This window comes from Rattus norvegicus, chromosome 17 (assembly GCF_021556685.1).
Source record: "Rattus norvegicus strain SHRSP/BbbUtx chromosome 17, alternate assembly SHRSP_T2T, whole genome shotgun sequence".
Lineage (NCBI taxonomy): Eukaryota > Metazoa > Chordata > Mammalia > Rodentia > Muridae > Rattus > Rattus norvegicus.
Genome location: NC_141550.1, coordinates 57,574,654 through 57,600,610, shown reverse-complemented (window position 1 = coordinate 57,600,610; position 25,957 = coordinate 57,574,654). Strand labels below are relative to the sequence as shown.

Sequence of the window (25,957 nt, the reverse complement as noted above, 5' to 3'; positions counted from 1 at the left end):
GAATTGTTGATACAAAACATGTTAAAAAACAGAGAGGTTGGGGTTGGGAATTTAGCTCAGTGGTAGAGCGCAAGGCCCTGGGTTCTGTCCCCAGCTCCGAAAAAGAGAGAGAGAGAGAGAGAGAGAGAGAGAGAGAGAGAGAGAGAGAGAGAGAGAGAGAGAGATTATTCTGAACCAAACTCAAGTGTTCTTGACCCAGAAACATTTACGGAGTTTACCCTGAATCACTGTTACTGTGGAAGAGACTATTTGAATTTTTATAGTTTTATACAAGAACACATTCAAAATAAGTTGGTGGGAACAAAGTGTACCAGATTATAGCAAAATGTCAGTCACTTCAAGTTTCAGATATTAAATCAATTTGGCATCAAACTATTGGCAATCTCTCTGCCTCTACCTGTGATAGGATTAAAGTTGTGAGTGACCACACCCAGCCAAAATTGGACCTTAAAAGTCTTAAAATTCTGCACATAGAAGTATATTGTTCTTCTCAAGTGGAGGTGAACAACCACAAAAGACACTACAAAGATCTATTATTGAAAGAATAAGGGCTGGAGGGATGGCTCAGCGGTTAAGAGCACTGACTGCTCTTCCAGAGGTCCTGAGTTCAAATCCCAGCAACCACATGGTGGCTCACAACAATCTGTAATGAGATCTGATGCCCTCTTCTGGTGTGTCTGAAAACAGCTACAGTGTACTGTATAATAAATAAATAAATCTCTAAAAAAAAGAAAGAAAGAAAGAAAGAATAAACTGAAATTAGAGGGACTATTAGCCATGTAATGGTTTGGGCAGCACTGAAAACCTTGCCTAAATCTCCATCTTTTCTTGTTTTGCATTTACTGAAATTAGGATGTAGCAAAGACCACTATGAGAGATCATACACCCATTTTAAGGTATTCTTGTATAGTAAGTTTTATTTCCCAGCACATCTGATCCCAGAAGGGACTGCTTTATAATTGTTTCTGGTCTGTTTTTATTTATTGATATTTCAATAGGGCGGCTGGTCTTATTCACCCTGTATCTGTTGAAGATTTTCCCATAGTTTCCCCAGTGTTTATGAAGGGAGTCTCCCCCCATGGAGTCCTTCTTGCCTCATTTTTGCAAGAATAGAAAAGATGAGTGATTGGAGGTTTTCCATATCTCATATTCAAGATCATAGCTCTTTCAAAATAAGGAAACAGAAGCCTGGAGTGCTTCCAAAAGCCATGTCCCAATAAATCAACAGGGTGTTATATGCCTTTAGAAGTATAATATCCCAGACTTTTTGAATTTGAAATTGTATGGGATTTGTCTTGAAGGAAAGTTAGAAATTCTCACTACTTGCCTGGTGGCATAGTCCTTTAACCCCAAACACTCAGGAAGGGAGGCAGAAGTAAGCAGTAAGTGAATTAGAGGGCAGCCTGGTTCACATAGGGTGTTCCAGGCCATCCAGGCTACATAGTGAGATCCTGTCTCCAAAAAGAAGAGGAGAGGAGCAGGAGGGAGAGGAGGGGAAAAGGAAAGAAAGGGAAGACAAGGGAAGAGAAAGGAGGGGAGGGGAAAGAAAAAGAAATTTTATTCATCATTCAGCTTTACCCTGGGGTGGGATTTTTTTAATGTGATGAGATTTTTCAAAAGCATAATGTCAATATCTGTGAGGATCTTTGCCTCCTTGGTTAACAGTTCTCTATTTTCCTAAGGTATTAGTAAGGAGAAAAGGAACATTCCGGATTCTCTTGGGGAAGCCCTGACTTGCACTCAAAATTTTTTCCAAAGACTTCTGTTCCATATGAGAACACACATGTATTTTTGTTGTATTTGTTTATTTATTGGTTATTTTATTTATTTTACATTTCAAATGTTAACTCCTTTCCCAGTTTCCCATCCACAAACCCCTTATTGCACCCCTCCCCTGCTTCCATAAGGGTGCTCCCCCACCCACCCACTTCCACCTGACTGCCCTAGCATTTCCCTGCACTGGGGCATTGAGACGTAACAGTATCAAGGGCCTCCACTCCCACTGATGTCAGATAAAGCCATCGTCTGCTACATATGCAGCTGGAGCCATGAGCCCCTCCATGTGTACTCTTTGGTTGGTGGTTTTGTTCCTGGGAGCTATGGAAGGGCTGGTTCTTCCTCTAGCATTGCAAACCCCTTCAGCTGCTTCAGTCCTTCCCCTAGTGCCTCCATTGGGGTCCCCATGCTCAATCTGATGGTTGACTGCGAGCATTCACATGCATTTCCTGAATGCAGCAAAATGCTGGGTCCTGTTTACATATGCAGTCTGGTAGTCTGTCTTTTTATTGGGTATTTGAGTCCATTGATGTTGAGCGATATGAAGGAATAGTGATTGTTGTTTCCTGTTATTTGTTGTTAGAGGTGGAATTATGTTTGTGTGGCTATCTTCTTTTGGATTTTTGAAAGATTACTTTCTTGCTTTATGTAGGGTGTAGTTTCCCTCCTTGTGTTGGAGTTTTCCATCTGTTATCCTTTGTAGGGCTGGATTTGTGGAAAGATATTGTATAAATTTGGTTTTGCCATGGAATAGCTTGGTTTCTCCATCTATGTTAATTGAGAGTTTTGCTGGGTACAGTAGCATGGGCTGGCATTTGTGTTCTCTTAGGGTCTGTATGACATCTGCCCAGGATCTTCTGGCTTTCATAGTCTCTGTTGAGAAGTCTGGTGTAATTCTCACAGGTCTGCCTTTATATGTTACTTGACCTTTTCCCTTACTGCTTTTAATATCCTTTCTTTGCTTTGTGCATTTGGTGTTTTGAATCTTCTGTGACAAGAAGAATTTCTTTTCTGGTCCAATCTATTTGGGATTCTGTAGGCTTCTTGCATGTTTATGGCCATCTCTTTCTTTAGGTTAGGGAAGTTTTCTTCTATAATATTATTGAAGATATTTACTGGCCCTTTGAGTTGGAAATCTTCATTCTCTTCTATTCCTACTAACCTTAGGTTTGGTCTTCTCATTGTGTTCTGTATTTCCTGGATGTTTTGGGTTAGGAGCTTTTTGCGTTTTGCATTTTGACTGTTGTGTCAATGTTTTCTATGGATCTTCTGCACCTGAATTCTCTCTTTTATCTCTTGTATTCTGTATGACTCCTGTTCTCTTTCCTAGATTTTCTATCTCCAGGATTGTCTCCCTTTGTGATTTCTTTATTGTTTCTATTTCCAGTTTTAGATCCTGAATTGTTTTGTTTAATTCCTTCACCTGTTTGGTTGTTTCCCTCTAATTCTTTAAGGCACATTTGTGTTTCCTCTTTAAGGGCTTCTACTTGTTTTATATAGTGTTGGGGTCTTAAGATACACAATTTTGTGTGTGTTAAGCATTGTGCCAACAGCATACCCAGCCCCATTCATTCATTCATTCATTCATTCATTCATTCATTCATGTGTGTGTGTGTTAGTCTGTGTACCTATTTGTATAGGAACATTTGTGTGTTAGTATGTATGTGTGTGCCTGTCATGCCAAGGGTTAATAGTAAGTATCTTTCCTCTACTGTTTTTCACATCACCACTACCACCACCATCTCGTCATCATCACCTTCATCAACATTTTTGACAATTCTAAGGAGACTTACACATGCAAAGCTAGCACTATCCCTCTGAGTTACAGCCCCAGCCCTTGAACTTTACATTATTTTTTTGTATCTATTTGATTGCATGTGTGGGTGTTTTGCCCACAAGTATGATGTACACCATATATGTGTTTTGTGCCTCCGAGTTCAGAAGAGTATATCAGATCAACCGTCTGGAACTGGAGTTGCTGGTGCTGGTGAGTTTCCATGTGGCTGATAGGAATTGAACCTGGGTCTTCTGCAAGAGCACCAAGTGCTCTTAATTACCAATCCATTCCTCCAGACTCCTTTTTAACCTATCTGAAGTGAGAGACAAGGTCACACTGATTTACTAGACTCACTGGCCATGAAGTTCTGGGGATCCCCCAGACTCTACTCCCCCAGTTTTAGAGTTACAGATGTGGACAGCACACCTAGCTTTCCTGTGAGCACTAAGTATCTGAACTCTTGTCCTCAAGCATTTTACTTACTAAGCTGGCTCCCAGCATCTTCCCCCTGCTGGAGTTTTTGTGCCTTTTCCCCACCGTACACACAAAACACATTTCTTCAGGGCTTGATTTCTTTTTCATTGCTAGGCCTCCATGGCCTAAATATAGCCTGGTGCTAAACTAGCACTCATTAAATATTGACTAAGGGGGGAAAATAAAAAAAATTAAATATTGACTAAATGAGTGAATAATGGGACTCAGAATGGATTTACTGTACACACTTAATCTTTCTTAAGTTTGAGCTTCCCCTGCCATGTTTTAAACATTAATTAAAACAAACTTATCCCTATGAGTCTGACATGGAGAAATACAGGGCTATGAAAACTGAATGACCACCTTAATGATTTGAAGTCACTGATGATAGCTGTCTTTGGAAAGATGGAGAGAAGGGGAAGCCAGAGATGTGGGGAAATGTTAAAGCAAGGAGACAGGAAGATTCAAGGTGTGGGTTCAGTGAGTTGAGTGAGATGGCTTTGCAGGTAAAGGTGCTTATTGCTAATCCTGAGAACCTAAGATCCCCAAACCACACATATTGAAATGACTCCTAAACACACACACACACACACACACACACACACACACACACACACACACACATACACACACACACACACACACAGAGAAAGAGAGATGGGGGAAGGGGACAGAGGGAGGGAGGGAAGGAGGGAGGGAGGGAGGGAGGGAGGGAGGGAGGGAGGAGAGAGAGAGAGAGAGAGAGAGAGAGAGAGAGAGAGAGAGAGAGAGAGAGAGAGCGCAGAACCAGAAGAATCCAAATTTTAAAAGTGCATGTTCCCTGGATTTCATCTCTAGCTCTGGCAGATGGTGGTAGTTAGATGATAGAGAAGATGCAGGAATTTGGTGGGATGTAGGTAAGAGTTTATGAAGGTTAAATGAAGGTCTAAATCTGTGACCCAACATGCTCTGTGGAAGCCACACTGATATTGAAGGTCCTGCACACTGACTGACTTACTGATTGGAAGACCTGTGGATATTGTAGATTGAAACCTACACTATGGTGGGTGCTTTAGTTTCCTTCCCTTTGTTGTAGTACTGAGGACTGACTGACCCTATAGCCTCCAGCTTTCTGAGCAAACATTCTGCCGTTGACTGTATCCACAGCCTTCTTTTTACTTTTATTTTGAGATTTTGAGGTATGTTTCACTGAATTTTCCAGGCTGAGCTTGAATTTTTTATCTTCTAGCATCAATCTTCTGAGATACTTAGATTACAAACCTATACCAATTATGGCCTTCTCATCCCCTTTTAATAGCTATTCACTATCTCTGACTTAACATTTTGGTTACTATTAGGTAAAACCTTAGAATTCATTGTTAAACTTTGCAGATCATTAGCTTCTACCAAACCCTAAGCTAAAGAGAGCATCTGAGGGTAGAGGTGGGGTCAGCAGAAAAGAGTACCTGTGGAGTACCCAGATTTGATTCCTAGCACCCATAGCACAGCTCATGACTATCTGTAACTCTAGTTCTGGAGGTTCTAGACTCAGGCTGTCTTACTGCCTGAGAGCACCAGGCAAACAAGTGGTGCAAAAACATGCAGGCAAATACCCATACACACAACATTTTCTTTTCTTTTTTTTTTTTTGGAGCTGGGGACCGAACCTAGGGCCTTGCGCTTGCTAGGCAAGTGCTCTACCACTGAGCTAAATCCCCAACCCCTACACAACATTTTAAAATTGGTTTTAATTTTTTTTTTAAAAGAGGGAAACCTGGGACGGGTGGGCAGTGGAAGGGGGTCTGAGTAAATAACAATTTAAAAAGGAGCTGGGCATGGTGGCACATGTGTTTCATCCCAGCATGCTGAGGGCAGAAGCAGGATGATATCTAAGTTCATGGCCAGCCTAGTCTACAGTGAGTTCCAGGACATCCAGAACTAAATAGAGATAACCTTGTCTCAAAACAGACAAAAACATTAAGAGCATTTGAAATCTAGAAATGAGACCCTTCTCTTCTACTGTGACCTATCTGTCCAATGTCCCCACCAAAATATCTGGTAAATGTATGAATTTATGATCCTCATTTGTTCTGTAAGTATGCCTAAGTCAGGGTAACTTGAATCCACGTTCTCAGATTATGGCCATTCATACTTAAAAATAAATTCTCACATTCTCTTTGGAGCAAGAACTGTGTTTTGTATCAACACTTTTGACAACGACAGGCTTTACCTTCTCTAGAGGAGTCCCCAGGAGCCCCAGGGGTCGGGGGGGAGAGTGAAAGAGATGGTAGAGGCCAAAGGAAGGTGTCCAACCTTCAGGAACTGGAAATACAGATGGGTGTGAACTGTCATGTTCTGCAAACGCATTGCTGGAAACCATACTAAGGTTGAGATGTTGAAGGACAGGAAATTTATAGGTGGGATCTAATTTCTGTCAATCCCCTGTGCTCATTTTTCTCTGACTTCACCTCTTTCCTCTTCTTTTGTGTGTGATGTTCCCTCCTATTTCTCTTTCTCTTTCTCCTTTCTTTCCTTCCTCCCTCCCTTCCTTCTTCCCTCCTCTCTTTCTTTTCTTTTCTTTTCTTTTCTTTCTTAAACAGCCCAGGTTGGCCTTAAACTAAGTATATAGTCGAGGATGACCTGACCTCCTTGTTCTAGGGCCTCCACCTCCCAGGTGCTGGGGATATAGGTGAATGCCACTGTGCCATCTTATGCAGTGCTGGGAATCAAATGCAAGGCCCTATGTTGGCAAACCTCCTTTCAACTGAGCTCTATTCTGGTGAACCTGTCTTAATTTTTTTTTTTAGAAAAAGGAAACAGATACTGCTCTCAAAATTATAAATTCACAGTAGAAACAGCTAAGCTCCTAGGCAAGGAGATCCAGATTTTGATTTTTTGTCCTTCTTGCCTCTTCTTTTGAATCTTGTTCTTAGTGTGAAAAGCAATTTCAAAAGATTGTTTATCAATAGTAAACAAAAAAGGGAGCTGTAAGCCCATTGAGGCAAGAGTGGCTAGGCCTCCCCCTCCAATACACAGCCCCCAGCCTTCTCTATGACAGTAACAGCTGTTTCCAGTCCCTTGAGGCAGGAGACTGGCCAGGCCCCACCCTACATAAAAGAGCCCAAGATTAGGGCACAAAATCCTTCCAGTCCCAGGCACCCTGGAATCCCCCAACCCCACCCCCAAGTGAGAAATCCTGCCTCATCAGTTCTCTCCTCTCTGGAGCAGAGGCAGCCACCTCTATTGTCCTCACCAATAAATCTTCTGTGTTAGGTTGTCATGCAGTGTTTCTCTGTGCTATTCCGACTCCTGACCGCCAGGACCCCTTTTTCCTCCCCAGAGCTGTCACACGCCAGATCGGCAACATTACAATACTCTGTACATTTAAAAAGAGTGTGTGGGTTGATCAGCCACCCATAGGATCATTCAGATTAAACTAAGGGCGATAAAGTAATTGGTGACAAGATGGGAAAAGGCAATCACTTTCAGCAAGTATTAGGAGAGGGGCTCAAAGGTGACCGTTGACTGCTGACACATGGGTAGGGTCCACCTGTGGATGGAAGTGTAGGTTCTTCGGCTCTGCTGAAGAACTACAGATTGGAGGGCTAACTAGAACTTTGGTGACTATAGAAAAAAGACTGTAACAGATTGAGAGCCCAAAACATCCTGGACTATCTTCAGATCTTTTAATAACCATCTACTAACAACCTCGGTATGTGGCCTAACATTTTGTGAATACAAGGCACAACTTGTGGAATGCATGCTTTTGTTTTGGTTCTTAGAGACGGGGTCAGTCAGGGTCCAGACTGACCTTGAACTTGCTATATGGTACAAGCTAGTCTCAAATTCACAACTGTCTTGGTTTTGTCTTTGGAATTGGGTTATAGATATGTGTCACCCCACTTGGAATGCACGGTTGAGCTTGCAGGGCAGTAGCCTGGCCCACCTCTAAAGCTGAGGATGTTACAAAGTAGCGCCTGAAGCTCGGCACACAGGAAGCTCGGCACACAGGAGGCTCGGCACACAGGAAGCTCGGCACACAGGAGGCTCGGCACACAGGAAGCTCGGCACACACGAGGCTCGGCACACAGGAAGCTCAGCACACCCGAGGCTCGGCACACAGGAGGCTCGGCACACAGGAGGCTCAGCACACACGAGGCTCAGCACACAGGAAGCTCAACACACACAAGGCTCGGCACACAGGAAGCTCAACACACACAAGGCTTGGCACACAGGAAGTTCGGTACACACGAGGCTCAGCACACACGAGGCTCAGTACACACGAGGCTCAGCACACAGGAAGCTCAACACACACAAGGCTTGGCACACAGGAAGCTCGGCACACACGAGGCTCAGCACACACGAGGCTCAGCACACACGAAACTCAGCACACACTTCGTCCTGCTGTGGCTACAACCTTCCTGACATCTCTAACTGCATTTGGGAAATGCACTGATTCGTGACTTTTTGCTCTGTAACTGTCTAAGTTTATGAAACTGGGCAGGGGGCTGGTTCAGCAAGTAGTTACTTGCCACCAATCCTGAGTTCAATTCCAAGGACCCATATGGGAGAAAGACGGAACTGATTTCCACAAGTTGTAAAAGCTGTCTTCTGGCCTCCACGTGCAGGCCATAGCACATACACACTAGATATAATACATTTAATAAAGAATGTTTTTTAAATTTGTAAAGCCTTCTTCACAGAAACATGCCATTCAGGGTGACATGATTTTGTGTAGCTGGTGCATGGACACTCATATTTGGCTCAGAATTGGTTCTTCTATCCCCTTCAGACTTGTTTTGTATCAGGACAATGATAAGTAAAAATTAGATTGCAGAGTGCTGGATCATGGTAAAGTGCCTACCACACGCACAGGAGGACTTGGATTCCGATCCCAGCACACCGATGTAAACACTGAGTGTGACGCAGATCAGTAACCACAGTTGGGGAGGTGGAGAAAGGCCCATCCCTAGAACTCAGCGACTAGGCAGCCTAGCCAAATTATTAAGTTCTAGATTCAGTGAAATACCCTGTGTCAAAAAATAAAGTTGGGGCTGACCAGATTGCTGTGTGTATCTGCTGACTTGTTTGATTCCTGGAACCCACGGTGGAAGGAGAGAACTGACTTCAAAGTGGTGTCCTTTACTCTGTATATGCTTTGTCGCATGCATGCACCAGCACCCTGACACACACTAATGACAAATAAAACTATTAAAAAAGAGTAAAACGTGACCAAGGCAGAAGGAAGAGGCAGGGGGATCTCTGTGAGTTTGAGACCAGTGTAGTGTTGCAGAGAATTCCAGGACAACCAGGACTACAATGACCCTGTCTAAAAAATAAAGTGATCAAGTAAGTTACTTGGTATTGACCTCTGACCTTCATGTCCATATATACTTGTGCACATGTACCTGTGCACACAGGTATACACGCCTGTGTGAACATGTAAACATAATACTATGTGGTGCGGGGACCTGATCCCAGGTCCTAGGCAGGAGCAGGTGTTTCTAACTGTGGTGCCACCTTCAGTCCCTACTAAGCACTCACTGAATGCTATAACTGTATTTATTCATTCTTTACCTGCAACCCGCAGCTTTACAAATCTTAACTGGCCAAGTTTCAGGCTCTGGCAAATTAATACAGTTATCATACTTTTGTGTGTGTACATGTTTATAACTGTATGCATATATGTATGAGCATGTGGATACCAGAAATCAAGATCAGGTGTCTTCTTCAATAGGTTTTTCACATTATTTTTTAGACAGGTTCTCTCTCTGCCTTGCAACTTACAGATTCAGTTAGAATGGCTTCCCAGGGTATCCAAGGCCTCTCTCCCCCTCCTCAACGCTGAGTTTATAAGGCAAACATTAAAATACATTACACTGTCACATTCTGCTTTTATGTGGATGCTGGGGATCAAAACTCAGATCCTCATGTTTATGCAAGTACTTGACAGTCTAAGTCATCTTTCTGTTCACATTTACACTTTTATCAAATCACAAATCTGTTGTGATAATAATAAAAGAGTGGTGGAACAGTTCCCATGCATACCCTGGCGGTTGCCAGTTGAACTGGCGCTAATTTATCTCAGATTAGTATCTCTCCTGGTGGCTCTCTGCTAGCCACAAACTCTCTGGTTCCAGCTACCCTGCAAAATCATGGTTCTAGAAGTCCAGCAGCGGCTGGCCTATTGAAGCTCTCTGCCGTGGACTCTGCCCACATTTCCAGCAACTGCCCCCTTGTAGTTAAAGTATAAACTCCCAACTACCCAGTAAAATCAAGACTCAACAAACTGTAACCCAACAATCAGATTTATATTTTAAATTCTCAATCTATAATACATCCACACAATAAACTTATAACCAATTGATAAGGATATAAACTGCCCTCCTAGATAAGATAAAACTTGCCTACAGAAGTCCATCCCAGCTATCTTGGCAATTCAAGACCACTTGGATCTGGGTCATCCTTGATTCCCTGCTTCTCTTCCTCCTTTCTCCTTCCTAGAATTCCCCCACCCCCACTCCCCCACCCTTCCTTCTCATCCAATGATAGGCTTCGCCTTATCCTGGACCTGCCTCCTGCATTATGCCTCCTGCATAATGACTCCATCCTATACAAATCCACTTTCACAAAACTTTGAGAAAATCTGAGTTTTTAAAAATTCCTAATTTGTATCTCAAATGCATGTCTTACTTCAATAATACCCTGCTTCCTTAACTCAGTATTTCTGTTTTTTGTGATTAAGGTCTGAGTATGCAATCTATCTGGGCCCCAACTTCCTATGGAGGTCAGACTGTTCTTGAACTACGATCCTCTTGCCTTAGCTTCAGTGGTGGTTTTACAGGCTTGTCTAGTGTCTTAACTCCATTTTTTAATGTCCAGTTGTTTATAGTCAATTGACTTAACCTGTGAGATTTAATAAACACACCATTACATTCTTAAAAAACACTGGCATCTTAGAATATTCATTAAAGCCAATTCTCTTTAAAACACTCCAATTTACAATTTCTATTAAGCAACTGGGCAAGTTTCAGAAAGATTTAATACATCTTCTTACAGCTTATCATTAGTACTAAACTACCTCACTGTGGTGGTTTAAATAAGAATAATTCTCTATGCTCATATATCTGAATACTTAGTTGCCAGGGAGTGGAATTCTTTGACAAAATTAGGACTTGGAGATGTGGCCTTGTTGGAGGAAGTGTGTCACAGGGGTGGGCTTTGAGGTTTCAGGACCTCGTGGCAGATCCAGTCTGCTGCCTACAGATCAGGATGCAGTTCTTAGCTACTGCTCCAGGGCCAGGAGTGACACTATGTTTCCACCAGCTGATAACAGACCAACTGAAGCTGTAAGCAAGCCCTCAAATTAAATGCTTTCATTTATAAGAACTGCTTTGACCATGGTATCTCTTCACAATAGAACAGTAACTAAGACACCCCAAAGAGATTCAACAATCTCGTTTCATAGATTATCTCCTCAGACACAGCTTCCTTTTTAAGTACAGTGATAAACAATACAAAGTTGGTGATTCTTCTAAAGTAGTGTTGCATACAGTATGCTTTGCTGGGAGTGACGATGGCACATGTGTTTAACCTCTGCACATAGATCTCTGAGTTCAGGTCTACAAATCAAGTTCTAGGCCAACAAGGGCTACAGAAAATAAATAAATACATATATACATATACATACATACATTAAAAAAAGCATGATAAACATTTCCTAGGCACTTCTGTGTCAGTGCCAATTAAGTGTTAGGAAATACTGTACGGAGTGGACTTGAACAAGTTAACATTGAAATTCCTAACTGATTTTTTTTTTTTTTTTGGTATTTTTTTCAACTAAGCAGTACACAGTAAAACAATACCTTCACATTATAGCTAAGTCTCAACATATTGAATAATTTAAAATGATGAATTAAGATGAGCAGAGTGAGTCTGTAGTTAGCCAAGCGGGATGGTAGGGTTGAAGAAGCAAAATGCTCACTATATTATAAAGGGCTCATTATTTTGAGCCTTCTTTTGTTTTTTGTACTTAAACTGTTTTTTTTTTTTTTTTTTTTTGAGAGAGAGAGAGAGAGAGAGAGAGAGAGAGAGAGAGAGAGACCCTGACCTCACTATGTTGCCTTGTCTTGCCTGGAACTCTATGTATACCAAGTGATAAGAGATCTGCCTGCCTCTGCCACTTGAGTGCTGGGATTAAAGTTGCATAAATACACATGTCTTTCCCTTTTCTCTTAGCACATAGCTTACAATGAGCTCTAGGATCCCTGAGAATTATAGCCTGGGATATTACAAGGCCTCTAGAGCTCAAGAGCTACTTTGGCCTAGGGCTGCAGGGTAAACTCAAACAAAATCCAGGCTAGTCCCAGCCCACTATGTAGCCAATAAGGACCCTCAACTTTTGATCTCTATTGCCCCTAAGTACTAAGACTACAGGCATGTGCCACCTCATATGGCTTACATTTTTGGAAGTAAAAGGAAGACTACTTGAAGTAAATAATTTGAAGAAAGTTAGGAGACTCCACATGTGATAGGTGGAGAATGGAAAAAGATAATAAAGGACAATAGATTGCTAGGTGAGGACTCCTCTTCTGCTAGGAAAGAAAGAAGAGACAAACAATACAGGTTACCCAGGATAGGAGGTTGCTAAACAAGCAGCAGTGGCCACAACAGCAGCCAGGAAAACATTCCCTGGCAGCACTGGCTGGCACAGGAAGCAAAAGGCTGAAGGAAGATGATGAGGTCAACAACAGTTTAGACAACAAAGCCAGACTTCAACTCAATGAAATAAACGCTTTGCTGAGTCAAGAGATTTATGGCAATACAACTGACCTTTATTCTTGCAGTTTTGATATAAAAAAAATTAATGTTCTGAAACTGCATAAATTATAAAATTTACAGTTTAAAAAGTATGTCTCTGACACAGCAAAATCCAACATTTCTCTAAGAGTTTATCTCAAGACTTTCTTAGGCAGGAAAAGCATTACTGTAGCACAAATCTAAGCATATAAAGTCATGTTATTAACTTAACTAAGCTACCCATGTTCTGGGTCTCTTCAGATACTTCTTTTCGTTTTTTTAAACGTGGTGTTTTGCTTCCATGTATGTCTATGTGAGGGTATCAGATCCTCTGGAACTGGAATTATAGACAGGTGTGAGCTGTGGTTACTGGAAACTGAACCAGGACCTCTGGAAGAGCAGCCAGTGCTCTTAACCTCTGAGCCATCTCTCCAGCCTCCTGGGTCTTTTCTGAATTAACATTTGGGACCACAAGCAAATAAAGAATGAGATTTTGATTACTGGAAAGACAAAATGACTCTAAAAAGGTTCTCAACTCACTGTTAAACATTCTTGTTACCAACAAAGGCAAGAAAAGAACAACAAAAGAATTATGAGTTAGCACCAGGCCAAAATTAATTTAATTAGGCAAGGAAATAAATTGACTTACACAGTCTTTGCCAGGCATCATGGTAGGACACACATTTGATTCTAGCACTTGAAGAGGCAGAAGCCAGGCTAATAGATCCTGGAGTTCTAGGCCAGCTAGAATTGCATAGTAAAACCTGTCTCAAGAAATAAAAAAATTTGGTTTTTTTTTTTTATTTTCTTTGGACACAATGTCCCCTGTCACTCAGACTGGCCTCAAACTTATATATATAAGAGCAGAGTATAACCTTGAACTTCTAATCATCCTGACTCTACCTCAGAATGCTGGCATTACTAGTGAACTCCACGAACATCTTTTATATTATTTTCTTTCTTCAAAGAAACATTATACACAGATACTAGTCAGATTGGGTCAGAAAAATGTTACAAGAAAAAACACAAACCAGAAAAAAAACACAAACAAAAAAACAAAACAAAACAAAAAAACCAAGACTAGGTTGTGAATTGAACTTCATTAAGTAGAACAGCCTCTTTTGTCAAAAGGGTCAATTTGTGGGGTGTCAAGCATGGAAACAAGCAAGGTGGTTGGAAAAGTGCCTGTGTATTTATTTTGTCTTTTCAGACTTTGGTACAGGACTTTAGAGATAAAACTGAGGTACTCTTGGCACTATCATTTAGGGAAAAACAGCAGTTCTTTGGTCTTTTTAGCCAACTAGCAAGAGAGACTAGCCTAAGAAATCCATGTTTGAATTGTCATCTATGAACTGGAAACCCTCCATTCACTGTTAGAAAGCAGATAGTTTCTTGGAAGATAAGTCGTTTTTATTGACAAGCCCAGTATATGTGGGGTAGTAGGAAGAGCTGGTCACATTCAGTGTCTGAAATTTATGACCCTATATACCTATATATAGGTATACCTGTATATTATGTGTGTGCCTGGTGCCTGAAAAGCCCAGAAGATTATGTGGAAATAGTTACAGATGTTGGTGAACTTTACTGTGGGCCCTGGAGATGGAACTTGGGTTCTCTGGAAGAGCAGCCTTTTAACCACTGAGCCATCTCTCTAGCCCTCAATTTTGTATTTTGTGCAAAGGGATTTTGAAAACAAAACATTTTACACACATTACCCTCATTTACTCAATTTTTGGAGACTAGTACTTGAAAAGATAAATGGGAAGAAACCACTTCTCATTTTCAACTAAAAGAAATTATTGAGTCTAATCAAGAATGACTAACATTGGGCTAGAAAGATGGCTCAGTGGTTAAGAGCACTGACTGTTCTTCCAGAGGTCCTGAGTTCAATTCCCAGCAACCACATGGTGGCTCACAACCATCTGTAATGGGATCCAATGCTCTCTTCTGGTGTGTCTGAAGACAGCTACGGTGTATTCACATACATAAATAAATCTTAAAAAAAAAAAAAAAAAGAATGGCTAACATTATTCATTTTCTTCTGTGAACATCTTACTTAAATGCTTGACTAAAGCCACTAGTGAAGGGTTCCCACCGCAGGCCTCGATTTGTTTGTAGGCTTTAGCTTCGAGCTCTCTAAGAGTGTATCGCGTATATTCAAAAGAACCTACATCCTCCAGGTACTGCACACAGTACTTTTTAATGTCTATATTTTCTGTTCTTTGGCGCAGGATGTTCTGTACCTGGGTGCTTTCTGGCCTTGACCAAATGGCATGAATAGTAGGAAATGAGAACTTTCCTTCTGTCAGGTCTTCACAGAAACTTTTGTTTTCACTGTATTCTTTGGAGTGTAGATTGGCGTAATCATCTCTAATCTGGAAGAAGAGCCCAAGTGTGTCCAGCAGTGGCTTTAGATCTTCTTTGTAGTCAGAGAACAACTGCATGAGGCCTACGGCTAATCCAAACAAGCCACCTGTCTTCTGCAACACCATGGCTTTATATTCTTCTTCAGTCGGACAAGTGTAGGTATCTCTCCAGTAAATATCTAGGCCTTGTCCCTGATGAAGTTCCAAAAGCTGTCGTGTGAAAAGCTTCACTGCATCTGGGTGATCAAGTGTTAAGACTTTTTCCAGGCCAAGGAAGTAGACATAATTGGCAGAGTTAATGACAGATGGGACACCATAGATGCTGTGAGCAACTGGAAAACCACGTCGGAGCTTTGAACTGTCTTCAATATCATCAATGAGTAAACTGGCATTATGCAACATTTCAGTCACTTCAATGATAATCTAGAGAAAAACAACCAAAGAAGAAAATTTCACTAAGGTGCACACACACACACACACCCCACACACACGGATACAGAAAAAGCTATTGTACATACACACAGAGAATTTTCTTGTGTTTGTGTCAGTGTGGCGTATGTTCTTGTGAGGACAGGTGCCCTTGGAGGCCAGAGACATCAGATAAACCTGGATCTAGAGTTAGAGGCAGTTGTGAGGTGCCGGATGAGGATGCTGGGAATTGAACTTAGGTCCTCTGCAAAAGCAGTACATGCTCTTAATTAATATCAGTGCCATCTCTCTAGTCCAGATTTTTTTTCTTTTGAGACATGGTCGTCCTATGTAGCCAGCACCTAAGTTGTGGAATTCTACATGTATACCACCATGCTTGGCCCAAACAGTTTGTACTTGATGATAGTTCCAAATTAATTAATGTCTCAGTTATCTTAAGCTTTTTACAGCTAATATACATTTTTATATAAAGTATAATTATATTATAATATAAAAATGTATTATATAAAATATATTAAGCAGCCTTAATATATAATATGATAAAAGCATTAACAAAATAAGAGTCTTGGAGTACTTTTTTTCTGGGACATCTACTAATTCCTTGGTGATTCAATGGGAGGAGCACTGCCTAAGGACTGGGCATGTGGCTCAGAGGCAGGGTACTTGCCCAGGTGCTGAGGGTCCAGAATGTGCCCCAGTAGGACAAAAAGAGAAGTAGTCAGACTGCCTAGATACCTGTAGCTTGTCTTCTGGAACTTTCAGCCAGTGATTAAATGCCTGTGAAAGTTTGGTTCTCACCTGTTTACCTGCAATTAAAGCATAGAATACGACAAAAAAAAAAAAAAAAAAAAAAAAAAAAACCACATTATTTTACTTAAAAATTATTTTAAAAACATTTACTTAATTGCGTTTGTATGTACATGTGTACTCCATGGTATACTTGTGGAGATCAAAAGACAGTCTGCAGGTTGTATGTGGGTCCTAGGGATAAACGTCAGATCTTAGGCTTGGTGTCAGGTAACTTCACTGGCTACGTTACCTAATTGGCCTCCAAAATGTGATTACAAGGAAAACTGATAAACTTGCTTCAAAACTGAGCAGACTTAATAAAACAGTCCCATCAACCCATTTCCTTCCCAGTTGAGTAGCCCTCAGATTCCCCACTGTAAAGGGCACAGTGGGGCTGAACTTACCCTCTTCATTTCACCATTCAAACTACACCTGGGTGAACGGAGGGATGACTCAGTGATAACAGGCACTCCCTGCTCTTGTAGAGGACCAGGACCCAGTGTGGTTCCCAACATCTATCGTAGGTGGCTCACAACTACATGTAATTCCAAGTTCAGGAGATCCAAAGTTACTAACGGACCCTCTGTAGTCCTCTGTGTGGACCCAGCTCATACGTGCGTCCTCCTTACTCCTAACACACATATGCACACAACTAAAAATCAAAAGTTTTTTTTAAAATGAAAGTCTAAAGCATTTAAGTGAGTTTTAATCTGAACCACTGTACTGAAGATGGAATGGGCATCTTTAGAAAATACAATTTAATCTCTTATTTTTCTGAAAATCAAGAAAATCTGTTCAAGGACAATTAGCACTATCTATCACACAAAACTTCAAGAATTTTGCCAATGAATTTCCTCACAAGATTATTTGTCACTTTGCCTGGTGGTGGGGGTGGCATTTAATCCCAGCATCTGGGAGGCAGAGGCAGGCAGATCTCTGTGAGCTCAAGGTCAGCTTAGACTACAAAGCAAGTTTCATGACAACTAGGGCTGTTTACACAGAGAAACCCTGTCTCAGAAAAAAAAAAATCTATCATTCCTTTAAATTAAGATTTTAAGAGTAACTTTAGTTTACATGTCCTCCATTTAAACAAGTGCTAGCCTCCTGTGTCGACTAGGTTTTAGCGGCCTTTTCTTTTTTATACGGAGCACTTGAGAAATGTCTTTAGGTAGTAGATGCCAATAGAAGTTAAATTAACCCAAACAGAAAGCAGTTACAACTAGTTCATTTTGTAAAAATATAGTGTGAGCTTCTAATACTGTAAATTCAGAACAAGGCTCAAGAAAACAACTAAATAAAAGTTAACTTTCAGCGGCTGGAGAGATGGCTCAGTGGTCAAGAGCACTTGCTGCTCTTCCAGAGGTCCTAAGTTTGATTCCACGCATACACATGCTGGCTCACAGGTGTACCTCTACGCCTAGACCTAATGGAGCTGCGTCCTCCTCTGCCCTCTCAGGCACAGGGATAGACTGGGTTGCACAGACACACACACAGCCAAAACCTCCATAAAACTCAAAAAGGGAAAAAGTTGTTTTAGTTTCGGTGTAGTGATGCACACCTTTAATCTCAGCACCGAAAAGACAGAGAGATGGATCTTTGTGAGTTCAAGGTCAGCAAGACTCTGACTCAAATAAAAAAAAGTTAAGTTTCTGGGGTAAAGGTGTTAGGGCCAAGCCTTATGACCTGAATTCGGTCCCCAGGATCTTCTGAGTACCACATACATTCCCACTAAATGAACTGAAGAAAGAGGGAGTTGAGATGGACAGATGGCTGAGGGATAAAGTCCTGTAGAGGAGCTGGGTCTAGTTCCAAGCACCTCCATCAGGTGGCTCATCATTGGTTGTGATTCCAGCTCCAGAGATCTAACACCCTCTTCTGACCACAGGCACTTATACTCATGTGTACATACCCTCCCACAGACACAAAACTAAAAGGAAGAAATAACTTTTAGAAGTGGCCAGAGCATACCTATAATCCCAACAATTAAAAGATGGGTAGGAGGTTTACCACAAATTCTAGGCCAGCCTGGGCTACAGTTGAGTTCTAGGTCAGCCCAGGGCTATACTAACAAGATTTTTGTCTCAATAAAACAGAAACATTTCACATACAGTTTTTTGAGTAATTCCTCTTATAGTGGTATTAACTTACACTAGAAGTTCTCAAGAACAAGAACCATTTATATTTAATTTTACATTTAAATGAGTACTCTCTGAAAACCATGCATGCTCGCTCTATCTATCTATCTATCTATCTATCTATCTATCTATCTATCTATCTATCTATCTATCTATCTATTAATAACAACTATTTGTTACCTGGTAATTGAAGTAAGTACTTATAAGGCTCTAGAAGAATTCTTTCAGCTTTCTCTTTAGTTTTCTCCATGTTTTATTAATTTCAAAGTTGACCTGTTAGAAAGGAGAAATATAAAAATGATCTCACAAATCAAATTATCTTTAAGTGTTAGATGGCAAAGGACTTTTTGTCAAGATACTTTTTTGGGATGATAGATTTAAAATTTTATTTATACAGCAAAACATTACATGTATAAAACCTTGCAAAAATTATGTAAAGAAAGCAAAAGGAGGCAGCCACAAAAGAACAGGCTGTATGATCCTATTTATAGGAAATGTTCTGAATCAGGCAACCTATACAGATGGGAAAACAGGTTAGTAGTTGCTGGCTAGAAAAAAAGACTATTACTAATGAATTATAAAGGTACATGTATGTATATAAAGAATCAAAATGTTATTAGATACGGTGATGTCTGTACACTGTGAATATACTAACAAAAAAAATCTAAATTTTAAAGAAGTTTTTTGAAGAAGGTCTTACATTATAGCTCAGCTGTCCTCAAACTTGTGATCATTTTGCCTCAGGGTTTTCAGTGCTGAGATTACACACACACACACACACACACACACACACACACACACACACACACACCCCACCATATCTAGTTTAGTCCTGAGATACAGTCTTACTATGATGCCCAAGATGGCCTTGAAATTATGGGTTCAAGCCACCAAACCCACCTTGAACATATACTTTTGATGGTTGCTGTATAAATTATACCTCAAGTTTCTAAAGAAAAATTCTTCAGTCTACTGATAACATTGTTCAGTTGATTTTGAAGTAATTTTCTTAGATGACCTACAGTAAAATTTCCTAGTTAATTATTCATAAAGGACTTAAATTGTTGACATCAAATAAATTCCAAAACAAATTCACAAAAAGACATTTCTATAATGATTCCAAATTAGCAAATGCTCTATGATTAGGATAGGTGTGCTTTGTGAGGAATATTTAAATCAATAAATTTTGGAGGGTTTTTTTTTTTTTTTAGATTTTATTTATTTTATGTGAGTACACTGTCCCTGTCTTCATGCACACCAGAAGAGGGCATCAGATCTCATTACAGATGGTTGTGAGCCACCATGTGGTTGCTGGGAATTGAACTCAGGACCTCTAGGAAGTGCAGTCAGCGCTCTTAACCACTGAGCCATCTCTCCAGTCCTGGAGATTGTTTTTAAGGTGCATGCTCATTTGAATATTATTATTTCGTATAATTAGTGTTGAAATATTTTTAATTCTGCATTTACTTTAATACTTCCTAGAATATAAATCACGGCATGCATACATGTATTTTTTGAGACAAGATATATTTTACCTGTGCTAGCTTTGAATTCCTTCCTGACCCTTCTGCCTCTTCTCCCAAATACTGGGATTACAGAGCATGTCATAATACCCAGCTTCGATCCTGGCCTTTGCAGGGCTCTCCTTTACTGGTGAGTCTTCCATTTCTTTGCAAATATTGATTTTTACTTTTCTCCACAGAGTCTGTTTTTCTAGTAACTATGATGCCTCTGGCAAGCTTTAGGTGTTATGAGTTTTGTCTTCTTTGGGGATGACCATTTTGGTCTGTAGGATCACAAGCCCTCTTCCAATAACCTTCAATGGATTCACTCTGTACATGTAAATGTAACACCAAACACAATACGGTTATAGATGGCAGTTTATGATTACTGCTGGGCAAAGTGCTGCGTGTCACAGGTCGGTGTTGTCAACTTCATGGGCTCTAGAGACAAGGACAGTTCTCTTGAATGTGAATCCCATGGATTGAAAAACTCAGGTTGTCAGACTTGGTGGCAAACCCAGGTAACTAGAGCCATCTGCTGACTCCATACACAAAATTAAGACAGAGAAGTTAAGAACTGAAAACTATCCTGAGCACAAAACACAGCACTGAAGTATGTGGGCACTCACATATACAATAAATACCTGTGATAAACAAAAAAATTTATGTGTGCATGTGTGTGAGTACATGTTTGCATAGTATATAACCTTGGGTCTTCTTCAATCATTTTCCATCTTATATTTTTATAGCTGAGATTGGTCCTATCATCGAATCCTGGCCTTTTAATTTAACTGGCTAATGAATTCCTGGGATATGCTTGTTCTGGCCCAGTCTAGTGCTGGGGTTAGGAGTTGTGGAACTTGGCTTTTACAGGGGGATCTGAATTTAGGTCCTTATGCTTCGTAGATGTTTCAATGACTGAGTCCATCTACTCTAGTAGCTCTTTACAGATAATATATGAAATCAAGGAATGAAAGTGATGCATTTATTGTTCAGGTTACTCTTTAGGATCAAACTCCCCCCCCACTTTTATTTTATTTTTTAAAATGGGCTATTAGTCCCCTCCTCTATCTTGTTTCCTCTTACTATTTATTTATTTATATTTATATTTATATTTATATGTGTATACTGTTGCTGTCTTCACACACACCAGAAGAGGGCATCAGATCCCATCACAGATGGTTGTGAGCCACCACGTGGTTGCTGGGAATTGGACTCAGGACCTCTGGAAGAACAGTCAGTGATCTTAATGGCTGAGTCATCTCTCTAGCCCCCCTATTGTTTTTTTGAGGAAGAATTTCTCTATGCAGTTCAGGCTGGCCTAGAATGAACAATCCTTCCTTAGTCTCTACAATTACATGTGTATCATGTCCAGTAAGAAGCATACTTTAAAAAGTATTCATTTATTTAATTTTGTGTGTGTGGTTGTCTTAGTTATTGCTTTTATTGCTGTAAAGAGACACCATGACCAGTTGGGTGTGGTGGCATATGCTTTTAATCCCAGCATGCAAGTGGATCTCTATAAGTTTGTAGCTAGTGTGGTCTGCATGGTGAGATTGAAGACAGCTGGTGCTATGTAGAGGGACCCTGTCTCAAACAAACAAACAAACAAACAAACAAACAAACAAACAATTCTCCCAATAAAAAAACACTACCATCACCAACAAAACAAACATGATATTACAACTAAGGCAACTCATAAAACAAACTATTTAATTGGAGGCTTGTTTACAATTTCAGAGGGTGAGTCCATTATTACCATTATGCTGGGGAGTGTGCAAGTAAGCAAGCAGGCAGGAAATCATGGCATTGGATTAGTAGCTCAAAGCTTATATCTTATGCATAAACCAGAGATAGAAAGCTAACTAGAAATGGCATGGGCCATTGAGGTATGAGTGTGGTGGTGGTGGTGGTGGTGAGAACAGAACTGAGACCCTGAGGGTCAACAGAAAGAATGGAAACAGGCAACCTCAGGAGGTAGCAGGGGCGTGGGGAGGACCCTCTAGAATGTACCTGGGAGGTTAGAGACTCTCAGGAATCAAATGGAGGAACCTTAGATGAAATGCCCTACAGTGGGGAGAGGGAACTTGTAGAGCCCACCTCCAGTAGAAAGACAAGACATCAAGTGGAGGGATGGGGTTGCCATCCCAAAGTAAAAAACTCTGACCCAGAATTGTTCCTATCTAAAAGAACTGCAGGGACAAAAATGGAGACGAGCCTGAGGAAAAGGAGGTCCAGTGATTGGCCCAAATTGGGATCCGGCTCAAGGGGAGGCTTCTAGGGTTGACATTATTACTGATGCTATGGTGTGCTTACAGACAGCAGCCTAGCATGGGTACCCTCCGAGAGGCCCAACAAGCAGCAGAAAGAGTCATATACAGATGTTTACACCCAACCAATGGACAGAAGCTCGGACCCCTGTGGTTGACTTAGGGAAATGCTGGAAGAAGCTGAAGAGGGGGGCAACCCCATAGGAAGACCAGCAGTCTCAACTAATCTGGACCCCTGAGATCTCTCAGACACTGAGCTACCAACTGGGCAGCACACACCAGCTGATAGGAGGGCCCCCCACCCCATATATAGAGCAGAGGACTGCCTGGTCTGGATTCAGTGAGAGAGGATGCACACACCTAGCCCTTGAGAAACTTGAGGTCTCTCCCAGGGAGTGGGAGGTGTGGTGGAGTGGGGGTGGAGAGATGAGAAACAGCTAGTGGGAAGACCAGGAGGGAGTTTATGACTGGATAGTAAAAAAAGATTTAAAACAAACAAACAAACAAACAAACAAACAAACAAACGGGCCTTTGAAACCCCAAAGCCTACCTCCAGTTGCAGGATTCTTCCAATAAGACCACATCTCCTAATCCTACCCCAAACAGTACTACCAACTAGTGATGAGTATTCAAATATGAGCATTTGGGGGCCATTCTTACTCAGGCCACCACAGTGGTGTAGGTGGAGCTTTGAGGCTGACATTCAGTATTTTATTTACTTTCTTTCTACCTTAGTTTTTGAAATATGGCTCTTCACTGAACCCAGAGTTTGTTAGTTTGGCCAGAATAGGTGACTAGCAAGCCCCAGCGATCTTCCAGCCTTTGACTTCCCAGTGCTGGGATTCCAGATGTGTAGTCATTTCCAGCTAAAAAGATGCTAGGCATGAACTCAGGTCCTCATGATTTCACAGCAAGCACTTTATAAAGTAGTTACTGAGCCACTTCTCTGGCCTCAAGAGCAATATTCTTAATAAGTCAGTTATCCATTAAAAAAATCAGCAACTCATGAAAACAAATCAGTTCAGCAATATGAATTCAGGGAGATATCCGAAGTAGAAAACATCTAGCCAAATGTGGTAGTCTATATCTGTAATCCCAGCGGCTGGGAAGTGGGGAAAAGAAACGGGTCCAGGGCTAGCTTGGGCTATACTATATGTCGCATGTCCTCACTTCCGAAGGAAATGCTCTACGTTGGCCTTGACTGGCGGTTACTATTAAGTACATCACAAGGAAAAGAATGCTCATAAAAGTATTTCAAATACCAACTTAGTAACACTTTTTCTTTCCCAAGACAGGGTTTTGGTATGTGTTCTAGACTGGCCTGGAACTCCCTACGCAGTTGAGTATGGCCTTGAACTCTTTCCTGCTTTGGCCTCTGGAGGGATGGATTACAACTGTTAATGCTGGACATGTTGCTTGGTTCTTAGAGGTTAACTATAAAGAAGATGCAAAGAAAGGAGAAAATGTTGGTAACAGATCATTCTGGAAAAGGATTAAACATATGGTAAAATATATATACATATTTTAGTTTTGGGTGAAGTCTGAAGGCTAGCAACTTAGGGTGGCACCAAAAAACATGCTGCTATCTTGTTTGCATCCTGGAAAACACATTTGACATAACTTAAAATAACTCAAGAATTTGGCTCTGAGTCAATAGCAAATCACGTTTTGCACAGAAATGAAGAATTCTTTAAATTCTCAAGTTTTCCTTATCTTTAATATTTCTCTACCAGTGATGAATTAAACACTATTTCCTTTGCTCACTTACATTTAGCAATATTCATGTAAGTCAATTAATGTTCTGTCCCTGAAAATATTTACATATAGTATTATCGGTGGTGGAGTAAACATGAGAACTTCGACGTTAGTACCAAGAGACGGTATGTTTTGTACTTTTTTCTTAAGAGCCTATAGCACTTTGAGTTCTATACACTCTTGAAATTTTTTTTTTTAAATCCAGAACTGTTAATTTATCACAGAATTTTCAGCTCCTCATATACTAGACTTAAATTTAAGAGGTAATAATGGCTAAGTGGCACAAACTCAGTTAATTTTATGTGGGGTCACCACAGAATGTCTCTGTGAATCTGACACCATTTTCCCACTTACAAAATGAAAAGCTCTTAGGAATTTGTTCAAAGAGTAGACTAGTATTTATGCAAACATATTTGTTTTTCCACTGTAGAAATGCAACTGCAGCTGCCTCTCTGATCTTCCTCTATATAATTTTCTTTTTGAGACAGTGTTTATGTGATCCAAGCTAGCCTGGAACTCATTCTGTAGATCAGGCTGGTCTTAGGACTTGTCAGCACCACAATGCTAAGCTCTTCTTCTTTTGAGTGAGTTATCATTTTAGCAGTTCAAAACCCAAGATATCCTATTGTTCACTGGACCACTGGACCAGATAAAAACTGTTTTTAATTTTTTTTTTCCTTTTCTGGAGACAGGGGCATCCTGTGTAGTCCAGGCTTGCTTACAACTCAAAGTAATCCTGTTTCAGTCTCCAGGCTGCTGGATCAAAATTCCTTAACCATCCTTCCTCACCTCTCTGGGCCTCAGTTCTTCATACTGGGAAATCTTTTTCCTGAAACTGGTTTCCTTTCCTTAATAACTCCAGCTGGTTTCTTGAGCCAAGCTTAGTTCTCACTCTCTCAGGGAAGCCTTTCTATACCTCTCTAAGCCAAAGCTCTAATTCACATCCTCCTATCATGCTTCACTTTGACTAGACTTCGGTTCTGGAAGTTGTACAAGATCCATCCCGTCTTTCCACATGAGGACTGAATGAATGCTTCTCCTAACACCTCAGAGGGTAAACTCAGCGCATCAAACATTCATACGATATTGAAAACTTGATGCAAAGTCAGTGCCTGGCCCCCCCCCCCCCTCTCTCAAATAGGCAGGCTCTGGCTTGAGACTAGCTAAACAGATAGGGGCCACCGAGAAGCTCAGCTGTTAACGCGCACAGCAAGAACCTTTGACTCCAAACCCGGGGAACGATGGCTCTGAAGGAAAAAAAGGGGCTCCAAACAGACATTGTAATAAGCTCGCGGGCCGGCTTCTTCCCTGAGCTGCACTGGTGGCCCTTCCACTTTTCCCGAGCTCCTCTGCCTCTCCCTCAGCCCAGCACCGGGCCGCCAGTCACTCCGACCAGGGTCAGCATCCGGGTCCTCTCTTCCTCCTTACTTCTTCCTCTTTCGTACCGCCCCCTCCCCCGCTCCCCATGCGGGTACCACCCCCCACCCCCCCTGCCACCGCGCTGCTGCTCACGGTTCCACGATGATCTCAGACTTGAAGCCGCCGAAACGAGACTAGCAGTACCCACGCCAATTCCCCACTTTATTGTTCAGACTGCCGCTCTTCCTGAAGCTTTCTTGGAGCCCTCCCCCTATTTCACACAGAAATCTCCGCCCTCCTCAGCGGCCAGCAACGCCGCAATACTCGGTGTAAGAAAATACGCCATCCCTATCACACTGCGCAGGCGTCGTATGCCACCTCCCCTCTGCCTCATGGCCGCGCCTCCTTCAGCTCCCTGCTCTCGTCGAACGCAGGCAAGGGGGCATTGCGGTCTTGGTAGTTCTAATATCCGTAAGTTTACCGATTGACCTGGAAGATTGGACTACAATTCCCAGAAAGCATTGAGGCATAACTTTCTGTTTCCATA

The 25,957-nt window shown here is 41.3% G+C and overlaps 1 protein-coding gene across 13 annotated transcripts; it reads right to left on the bottom strand.

Annotated features, from left to right (window-relative positions):
• Positions 1-1,795: 1,795 nt before the first annotated feature.
• On the bottom strand, positions 1,796-25,788 carry Ggps1 (geranylgeranyl diphosphate synthase 1). 13 transcript variants are annotated; one of them, XM_087590138.1, is made up of 6 exons: positions 25,564-25,768; positions 18,705-18,797; positions 16,336-16,406; positions 15,049-15,594; positions 13,455-13,569; positions 1,796-3,866 (listed from the first exon to the last, which is right to left on the bottom strand). In XM_087590138.1, exons 2-6 carry the CDS (start codon positions 18,772-18,774, stop codon positions 3,826-3,828), a joined length of 843 nt encoding a protein of 280 aa, XP_087446264.1. In that variant the 5' UTR covers positions 18,775-18,797; positions 25,564-25,768; the 3' UTR covers positions 1,796-3,825.
• Between the last annotated feature and the right edge of the window lie 169 nt (positions 25,789-25,957).